The sequence below is a fragment of the Erinaceus europaeus genome, chromosome 9 (assembly GCF_950295315.1).
Source record: "Erinaceus europaeus chromosome 9, mEriEur2.1, whole genome shotgun sequence".
Taxonomy (NCBI): domain Eukaryota; kingdom Metazoa; phylum Chordata; class Mammalia; order Eulipotyphla; family Erinaceidae; genus Erinaceus; species Erinaceus europaeus.
The window spans coordinates 26352422-26363060 of NC_080170.1; the positions used below are offsets into that span (position 1 = coordinate 26352422).

Consider the following 10639-nt stretch of genomic DNA (forward strand, 5'->3'; position numbering starts at 1 on the left):
CTCCTGCGTGCATACACGGCACTAATGTGTGCCTCTCCAAACATGCCTGTGTGCGTGTGATTGAGCATTCTGACCATATGGGGACTGTCACTTCTTCCTTTTCAGATGGAGGTGCAGTGTCCCCCTGGTGTCACCATTGGCTTTGTTTCAGAGCATTGGAACCTCTGCAGGGCAATCTACAGCCTCCAAAATGAGAAGAGGGAAAGTATGCTCAAAGTTCGTGGACCTTGCTCAACTTACGGCTGTGGCTCAGATTCTGTATTCCAGGTAAATAAATACACAAATGTCTCCACTGCTTGTTTGTTTTTGTTTTTTTCCTTTAATGCATGTACTGAGAGACCTCAGAGTGATCAGGTTTTATATGATTTTTTTTTACATTTTTTTAAAGATTTTATTTATTTATGAGAAAAATAGGAGGAGAAAGAAAGTACCAGACATCATTCTGGCACATGTGCTGCTGGGGATCTAACACAGCACCTCATGCTTGAGAGTCCAAAGCTTTATAACTGCGCCACCTTCCGGACCACAAAGGGATTTTTTTTCTTTTTTTTTAAGAAAGGATAAATTAACAAAACCATAGGGTAGGAGGGGTACAAAACTCCACACAATTCCCACCACCCAATCTCCATATCCCATCCCCTCCCCTGATAGCTTTCCCATTCTCTATCCCTCTGGGAGCATGGACTCAGGGTCCTTGTGGGTTGCAGAAGGTGGGAGGTCTGGCTTCTGTAATTGCTTCCCTGCTGAACATGGATATTGACTGGTCAGTCCATACTCCCAGTCTGCCTCTCTCTTTCCCTAGTAGGGTGGGTCTCTGGGGAAGCAGAGCTCCAGGACATATTGGTGGGGTCTTCAATCCAGGGAAGCCTGGCAGCATCCTGATGGCATCTGGCACCTGGTGGCTAAAAAGAGAGTCAGCGGGGAAGCAATTACAGAAGCCAGACCTTCTACCTTCTGCAACCCTCAATGACCCTGGGTCCATGCTTCCAGACGGATAGAGAATGGGAAAGCTATCAGGGGAGGGGGTGGGATATGGAGATTGGGTGGTGGGAATTGTGTGGAGTTGTAGCCCTCCTACCCTATGGTTTTGTTAATTAATCCTTTCTTAAATAAAAAAAAATTTAAACAAAGAGAGAGTTAACATACAAAGCCAAACAAATTGTTGAGCAATCATGGACCCAAAGCTTGGAATAGTGGAGAGGAAGTGTTAGGGGGGTACTCACTGCAAACTCTAGTGTACTTCTGCTTTCAGGTATATATTTTGCACTAGTTTATGGATACGTGTAAATATATGCTCTCTATCACAGAACCTGGTCTATATCTAGGTTTGGGACTTTGTTAGAAAGTGAACCACCTGGGATGCAATTAGAGAATACTAAGTAAGGAAAGGTCTCACCCGAATAATGAAGCTGAAGGATTGTCATTCCACACCTGAAGTCTCTGGACACAGTCTGAGGTGAAGCATGTTGAGGTGGCAATCGTTGTGTTGATTAGGTTGCGATCGGCAGATGCAAAATTATTTGATATGGATTGGGAGAGGCATACAGGAAAGTGGGCCCTATCCAAAGGTTCCAGGACTGGAGGAAGTAGAGGCTCTATAGTGGAGATGTGAGGTTCCTGCTGTCTTAGGGTTCCAAAAGACAATCGATAGTTAATGTTATCATCACATTATTTGGTAATTGTGTTAACCTTGAAAAGTCCTTTTGTTAGGGTTTGCTGTATAGTACCCAGTATCTTGTATGTAGCTGTGCCATTGGTTGCTTCTGATCTACTTGGTCTAGGCTTTTGTCCACATATCAAATACACAGCCTATATATTAAAAAGACTCAGTCTGTGTTTTAAAAACTTCGAGACATACAATTAATTTCCCCCCCCCCTCATATTAATTAACTAGTGATTTATATGACTACACTTTACTAGGAGTGTACATAAACACCATTCCCACCACCAAAGGACTGTGTGCCATCCAAACCACCCACCTCCACCCCACACCTGCCCAGGAAGCCACATATCTACACCTCACCACAGGGATTTTACTTTGGTGCCCTACTTTCAATTTAATCAGGTCCTGCTTTTAGTTTCCCTTTCAGATCTTCTTTCTCAACTTCTGTTGATGAGTGGGATCATCCCATACTCATCTTTATCTTTCTGACTTAGCTCACTTAACATAATTCCTTCTAGCTCTGTCCAAGATGGGTCAGAGAAGGTGGGTTCATTGTTCTTGATAGCTGCATAGTATTCCATTGAGTATATATACCACAGCTTTCTCATCCACTCATCTGTTGTTGGGCACCTGGGTTGCTTCCAGGTTTTAGCTATTATGAATTGTGCTGCTATGAACATAAGAGTACACACCTCTTTTTGGTTGGGTGTTATGGAGTCCTTGGGGTATAACCCCAGGAGAGGAATTACTGGATCATATGGAAGGTCCATGTCTAGCCTTGTGAGAGTTTTCCAGACTGCTCTCCACAGAGGCTGGACCAATTTACATTCCCACCAGCCATGCAAAAGGGTTCCTCTGTCCCTACAGCCTCTCCAGCATTTGTTGCTGTTGTCCTTTTTGATGTATGCCATTCTTACAGGAGTGAGGTGGTATCTTAGTGTTGTCTTAATTTGCATTTCTCTGACAATCAGTGACCTAGAGCAGTTTTTCATTTTTGTTAGCCTTTTGGGTCTCCTCTAAAGTGAATGTTTTGTTCATATCCTCTGCCCATTTTTGGATGGGGTCATTTGCTTTTTTGTTGCTAAGTTTTCTGAGCTCTTTATATATTTTGGTGATTAGTTTCTTGTCTAATGTATGGCATGTGAAGATTTTCTCCCATTCTGTGAGGGTTCTTTTTGTTTGTTTAATAGTTTCTTTGGATGTGCAGAAGCTTTTCAATTTGATATAGTCCCACTGTTTTGTTTCTGCTTTAGTCTTTCTTGCAATTGGGTTTATTTCATCAAAGATGTCCTTGAGGTGTAGGTGGGAAAGTGTTTTACCAAGGTTTTCCTCTAAGTATTTGATTGTTTCTGGTCTAACATCCAGGTCTTTGGTCAATTTGGAGTTGATTTTTGTTTCTGGTGAGATAAAGTGGTTCAATTTCATTCTTCTGTATGTTACAACCTAGGTTTCCCAGCACCATTTATTGAAAAGAGCCTCCTTCTTCCATTTAATGCTTTGGACCCCCTTATCAAAGATTAGATGTCCATAGGTGTTGGGATTTATTTTGGGGCTTTCAATTCTGTTCCACTGCTCTGTGTGCCTATTTTTATTCCAATACCATGCTGTTTTGATGATGATGCCTTTGTAATATAGTTTGAGATCTGGGAGTGTGATGCCTCCATTTCTGTTTCTTGTCCTCAGGATGGTTTTGGCAATTCTAGGTGTTTTCAGGTTCCAGATAAATGATTGTAGTGTTTGTTCTATTCTCTTAAAGAAGCTTGGTGGAACTTTGATGGGTATTACATTAAATTTGTATATGGTTCTGGGGAGAATATTCACTTTGATGTAATTTATTCTTCCAATCCATGAGCATGGGATGTCTTTCCATTTCTTGGTGTTAGTTTCTATTTCCTTGAGTAGTGACTCATAGTTTTCAGTATACAAGTCTTTCACTTCTTTGGTCAACTTTATTCCTAGGTATTTTATTGATTTTGTTGAAACAGTAAATGGGAGTGATTTCTGGATGTCTTCTTCAAATTTAGTGTTTGCATAAAGAAATGCCACTGATTTTTGTACATTGATTTTGTAACCTGACACCTTGCTATATTGCTTAATAACTTCCAGTAGTTTTCTGCTGAATTCTTTAGATTTTTCTATGTATACTATCATATCATCTGCAAATAGTGAGAGCTTGACTTCTTCCCTTCCAATCTGTGTTCCTTTCATTTCTTTCTCTTGCCTGATTGCTATGGCAAGAACTTCCAATACTATGTTGAAGTGTAGTGGTGACAGTGGACAGCCCTGTCTAGTCCCCGATCTGAGGGGGAATACTTTCTGCTTCTGTCCATTGAGTATGATGTTGGCTATAAGTTTGCTATATATGGATTCCACTATCTTGAGGAATTTCCCATCTATTCCCATTTTTTGTAGAGTTTTGAGCATGAATGGGTGCTGGATTTTGTCAAAGGCTTTTTCTGCATATATTGAGATCATCATGTGGTTTTTGGCTTTGCTTTTATTGATGTGGTGAATGACATTGATTGGCTTATGGATGTTGAACCAGCCTTGCATTCCTGGGATGAATCCCACTTGGTCGTGATGGACAATTTTTTTGATGTGCTGCTGTATTCAGTTGGCCAAGATCTTTTTTAATATTTTGGCATCTATGTTCATCAGAGATATTGGTCTGTAGTTTTCCTTTTTTGTTCTGTTCCTGTCTGCTTTTGGTATCAGGGTAATGTTGGTTTCATAGATGGTGGAAGGGGGTGTTCCTGTTTCTTCGATCTTATGGAAAAGCTTTACAAGTATAGGTATTAACTGTTTTCTGAAAGTTTTGTAGAATTCATTTGTGAAGGAATCTGGTCCAGGATTTTTGTTGTTGGGGAGATTCTTAACAACAGTTTCAATTTCTTTGTCTGTGATTGGTGCATTTAGGTTTTGTAGTTCTTCTTGGTTCAGTTTTGGAAGGGCATATGTTTCTAGGAATTGTTCCATTTCTTCCAGATTTTCTAGCTTGGTGGCGTATATTTCTTCATAGAAGTTTCGCATGATTTTCTGGATTTCTGTGGTGTCAGTTCTGATATCTCCTCCACCGTTTACAATTCTATTAATTTGAGTCCTCTCTCTTTTTTGTTTGGTGAGTCTGGCTAGGGGTTTGTCAATTTTGCTTAATCTTTCAAAGAACCAACATTTGGCTTCATTGATCTTTTGTATGGTTCTCTTATTTTTAATGTTGTTTATTTCTGCTCTAATTTTGGTTATTTCTGTCCTTCTAGTTGCTTTAGCATTCCTTTGTTCCTCTTCCTCTAAGTCCTTGAGGTGTGCAGTAAGGTCAATCATTTGAGCTTTTTCTTGTTGTTTAATATGTGATTGTATGGCTATAAGTTTCCCTCTCCATACTGCTTTAGTTGTGTCCCAAATATTTTGATAGGTTGTGTCTTCATTTTCATTAGTTTCCAGGAACATTTGAATTTCCTGCTTGAGTGACTCTCTGACCCAGTGGTTCTTAAGGAGTATTTTGTGTAGTTTCCAAATTCTGTGACTTTTAATAATTTTCTGTTTCTTGTTAAATGTTAGTTTTACTCCACTGTGGTCTGAGAAGATACTTGGGATGATTTCAATGCTCTTGAATGTATTGATGCTGTCTTTGTGGCCTAACATGTGATCTATCCTTGAGTATGTGTTATGTGCATTTGAAAAGAAGGTGTATTCCAGTTTTTTGTGGTGAAGGACTCTGAAAATGTCCAAGAGGTCTAGTCTGTCAATCTCTTCATTCAGTTCTCTTGTATCTTTGTTGATTCTGTGTTTTGTTGATCTAAGTGTGAGAGTGGGGTATTAAATTCTCCCACTATTATTGTATTACTATTGATGTATTTTTGAATTTCTTTCAGTAGGTGCTTGATGTATTTAGATGGTCCCTCATTGGGTGCATAGATGTTAATGATGTTTAAGTTTTTAGTTGATTGTTTCATGTTTTCCAAAATGTGAGGTTTTTTTTTTTTTTGTAATTTCAGTGTTTGATCAAGATAAAAGGAAACCATTAAGATTATCAAACCCTAGAGTAAATATAGTGACCTAATCCATTTATTTCATTTCTTGACATTATTTAACTTATCTTTCCAAAGATTTCCCAAATCAGAATATAGGTCTTGATAGTAAAGTGACATCTTAAAATACAGAGGACCCTTGAGGTTGCAAAAATTGTTTATTTGCAGGACAGAAGTTTTTCTGCATCTTTAAAAAATAGTATAGCATTAGTAGCTAAAACTCATAAGCTAACACATGGCCTTCCCCCACCCCCCAACCCATAGCACTGCTCAGTTCTGCTTTATGGTGGTTATGGTGGTTATAGGGATTGAACCTGGGACTTTCGATGTCTCAGGCACTACCAGTAGCACTATCACTCTACTATCTCCCTGTTCCATTTTACCCTTTTCTGGATGGCTACAAAATTACTAATTTTATAGATTAGCCTATATTATCTTGCATGGGAGATTCCTAAAAATGTTTTCTTAGCATCTCAAGAAAACCCATTTCTGAATGTTTTCTACCTCAGCAAAGAAGACAGTACAGCTTTGCCCACAGATTCTCAAGTGATTCAGGGATGGATTTGTGACATCCATAAAACCTTGCCTCCTAGGGGATGGGTGGTGGCACACCTGGTTGAGCATACATGTTACAATGCGCAAAGACCTGGGTTCAAGCCCTCAGTCCCCACCTGTAGGGGGAAAGGTTCACAGGTGGTGAAGCAGTGCTACAGGTGTCTCTCTGTCTTTCACCCTCTCTATCCCTTACCTCCCTCTCGATTTCTGACTGTCTCTATCCAATCAATAAATAAAGATAATAAAAAATTTTTTAAAAAAAACAACCTTGCCTCCTGCCTTTGCTCCTATGTTTCCCTGGTCTGGAAGACACACTTCAGGTTTCTGACACTTACCCTATGCAATATGGAGAATAATTTCAAAATCTAATCATAAAATAGCTCTTCTGAGAAGTTCCTCTAGTAACTGGCCTTAGAATGAAGAAATAGTAGCTACTTGAGTTATAAGACATATCCTACTTCACTTACTAGCCAGTCACAAGGCACTTAACCCTTTCCAGCAAGATTTCCTGTTTTAAAATATGTAATTACAGGAGTCTGGCGGTAGATAGAATACAATTAGTATCATATTTTTTGTACATATATAAAAATATATATATTTTTAATTTCTTTATCAGGGAATTAATGTTTTACATTCAACAGTAAATACAATAGTTTGTACATGCATAAGATTTCCCGGTTTTCCATATAACAATACAACCCCCACTAGGTCCTCTGTCATCCTTCTTGGACCTATATTCCCTCCACCCACCCACCCCAGAGTCTTTTACTTTGGTGCAATAGGCCAATTCCAGTTCAGGTTCTACTTGCGTTTTCTTCTGATCTTGTTTTTCAGCTTCTGCCTGAGAGTGAGATCATCCCATATTCATCCTTCTATTTCTGACTTATTTCACTTAACATGAAAATTTCAAGGTCCATCCAAGATCTGCTGAAAATGGTGACATCACCATTTTTTATAGCTGAGTAGTATTCCATTGTATATATAGATATCACAACTTGCTCAGACACTCATCTGTTGTTGGACACCTGGGTTGCTTCCAGGTTTTGGCTATTACAAATTGTGCTGCCAAGAACATATGTGTACACAGATCTTTTTGCATGGGTGTGTGTATCATGATATTTTTTTTTTATCAACTTGCGATCATGTTTCTGTCTTTCTAGATCAACTCCCTTGATGGTGTGTCCAACATCGGCAGCATTGTAAGGAAATGGAATGGTGTGTTGTCCACAATGGCAGATGCTGACCACTTTGAAATTCACTTCCCACTAGACCTGCAGTTGCAGAAGAAAGCCATGATTTTTGGAGCTTGTTTCCTCATTGTAAGTCTTTTTCACTTTGGAGCTATTCTGAGAGAATTATTCTTTCTAAAAGGATGCAATGGGGGCATAGTAGAAAAAAATAATACACACAGGGCCAGGTGGTGGTGCACCTGATTAAACGCATATATTACAGTGCACAAGGACCTAGGTTCAAGCCCCTAGTCCCCACCTGCAGTAGGGAAGCAGGGATGTAGGTGTCTCTCTGTCTCTCTCCCCCTCTTCAACTCCCCTCTCAGTTTCTCACTGTGTCTCTCCAATAATAAATAAAATAAAATAAAAAATAATAAAATAAATTTAAAAAAATAATATGCACTACCTGTTTGTTAGTATTCTCATTAGTATGCTATCCTTAGATTAAGTCACAGCCCCCCTGAAGTATTCCTAATGAATGCTTAGTATTAAAAAAATAAAATATAAAAATAAATTTGATAGGGGCCATGCAGTGATGCACTTGGTTGAGTACACATATTTCCATGTGCAAGGTTCAATCCCCTGGTCTCCATCTGTAGGAAGGAAGCTTTGCAAGCAGTGAAGCAGTGCTGCAGGTATCTCTGTTTCTCTCTTCCTCTCTATCACCTCTGTCCTCTCAGTGTCTCTCTGTCTTAACAAATATAAGAAAAATAAAATAAAAAGCAGAAAAATTAACTTGATAACATTTATTTTGAAAATCTAACATCTTGCAATTGCTTTATCTGTGTACTTATAATTGTCAGTGTTTTCCCCTCCCTTTAACAATTGAAAATCTGGGGAATTGGTACCTAAAATAGAAAACTTTTTTTTTTTGGTAGAACAGAGATCCTAGATCCATTTGTTGAAAGTATGAGAAATAGGATATATTAGTACATATTATTAATTTGTTATCATCTTTAAAATAGGGAACATTTTATTATACAGTTACCTTACCATGTGAAAATGTCAGCATACTGGGGGCTGGGTGGTGGTGCAACTGGTTGAGGGCACATGTTACGATGCTCAAGGAACAGGGTTTGAGCCCCCAGTCCTCACCTGCAGGGGGTGGGAAGAGAGCTTTACAAGTGGTGAAGCAATGCTGCAGATGTCTCTCTGTCTCTCTGTCTCTATCTCCCCATCTCCCCCTACCCTCTCAATTTCTGACTGTCTCTATCCCATAAATAAAGATAATTAAAAAAAAATTTTTTAAGTCACCATACTGTAGAAGTTGGCTAGATCTTTCAGGCCAGTAAAATCATATTTCTAATTATTCTAATTATTCTTTTCTTTTCTTTGTTTTATCTTTTTTCCAGCAGAGAGTTCAGTGCCTACACAACAACTCCATCATCCTAGTGGCCTTTTTTTCCCTTTTCTTATAAAGACAGAGTAGTGAGGAGGGTGGGAAGAAAGAGCCACATGCAACACTGCTCCACCACTCATGAAACTTCCCTCCTACAGGTAGGGACATGGGGCTTGAGCCCAGGTCCTTATACATGGTAGCATTAGTGTGCACTCTACTGAATGTGCCATCACCTAGCCCATATGTATGTATATTTTTTAAATTGGGGAAGCAATCTTTTTTTTTAATTTTTATTTATAAAAAGGAAACACTGACAAGAACCATAATATAAGATGGGTACAACTCCACGCAATTTCCACCACCAGAACTCCGTATCCCATCCCTTCCTCCCCTGATAGCTTTCCTGTTCTTTCCCTCTGGGAGGATGGACCCAGGGTCACTGTGGGATGCAGAAGGTGGAAGGTCTGGCTTCTGTAATTGCTTCCCCACTGAACATGAGCATTGGCAGCAATCTTTTATAAGACATTTGTTATCTAACAGGCAAAATGGAAAACTTACTGGTACCAACAGTAGTTGCTGCTCTTCTATAAGGTCTTTTTCATAAAAATTGTATTACGGGAGTCGGGCTGTAGCACAGCGGGTTAAGCGCAGGTGGCGCAAAGCACAAGGACCAGCATAAGGATCCCGGTTCGAACCCCGGCTCCCCACCTGCAGGGGAGTCGCTTCACAGGCAGTGAAGCAGGTCTGCAGGTGTCTATCTTTCTCTCCTCCTCTCTGTCTTCCCCTCCTCTCTCCATTTCTCTCTGTCCTATCCAACAATGACAACAACAATAATAACTACAACAATAAAACAACAAGGGCAACAAAAGGGAATAAATAAATAAAATAAATATATATAAAAAAAGAACTTTAAAAAAATTGTATTACATGTATCTATTCCTAACTTGGAAGAGAGGTAATTATAAAGGACACTACTGCGCACGTCACATCTAATTATTTATCACCTTTTGATATAGACATGTGATTATGTATTTTCTGTCAATATATAACATTGTTTTTTCTAATTTCAGGATTTCATGTATTTTGAAAGATCTGCAGCACAGCCCAACCACCAACACCATCATTAATAAAACTAAGTGGACACAGAAGATCAGCAATTTTGGTTCATTTCAAAATTATCAAACATTGGATTGGGCTTACTGTCAAGCACAGTGATTTGCAAAATCTGCTTTTCTGCTTCTGTCAGTTGTTTTTCCTGTGTATTAGATTTCACAGGTCAAGATTTGAAGTTCAACCACATGGTCTAAAGCAGGTTTCATTTGACTGTCTGTTTACATGATAGACAAGGAAGTTACCTTGAGAAAGCTATGTTTCATGAACTATGTAGACATTGTACCCTGAGATTAAATGCCTTAACATGTTATAAGGAAACAAATGAATTCCAGCACTCCCACACTAATAGCAGTGAAATACTGGACTTTATAGAGCAATCTTTGTGGTTATTATTATTATTTTTATATTTTTACTTTTTTAGTATCTTATTTTTTTTTAATGAGAGAGACACAAGAGAAAAAGACAGAGAGAGGAACCAAATCAGTGCTCAAGTGTGAATGTTTTTGCATAACTGTTGTTAAAATTCGGGGGCTCTTGCTGGCCGGGCTGGCTTCACGGGCGGGTAACAGAGACAAGGAGACAACGGCTGGGCAGGGAAGCTGTATTTCTTTATTCAGGAACAACGATTCATAAACTAAAACAAACTAATCACCAAGCAGAACTCTGCTGTCTCTTTGCGGCGGTGCAAGCACTCTCTCTTACTCTTGAACTC

General features: G+C 39.1%; 1 protein-coding gene across 3 annotated transcripts in view; it reads left to right on the forward strand.

Annotated features, from left to right (window-relative positions):
• The window catches only part of PLSCR4 (phospholipid scramblase 4), a 48980-nt gene extending 39013 nt beyond the window's left edge, over positions 1 to 9967 (forward strand). For all 3 annotated transcript variants that reach the window (XM_007518071.3, XM_060197550.1, XM_060197549.1), the window contains 3 exons: positions 106 to 267; positions 7407 to 7565; positions 9885 to 9967. In XM_007518071.3, coding sequence (XP_007518133.2) covers positions 106 to 267; positions 7407 to 7565; positions 9885 to 9941 — 378 coding nt within the window. In that variant the 3' untranslated portion in view covers positions 9942 to 9967. The remainder of the gene's footprint in view (positions 1 to 105; positions 268 to 7406; positions 7566 to 9884) is intronic.
• Positions 9968 to 10639: the final 672 nt, after the last annotated feature.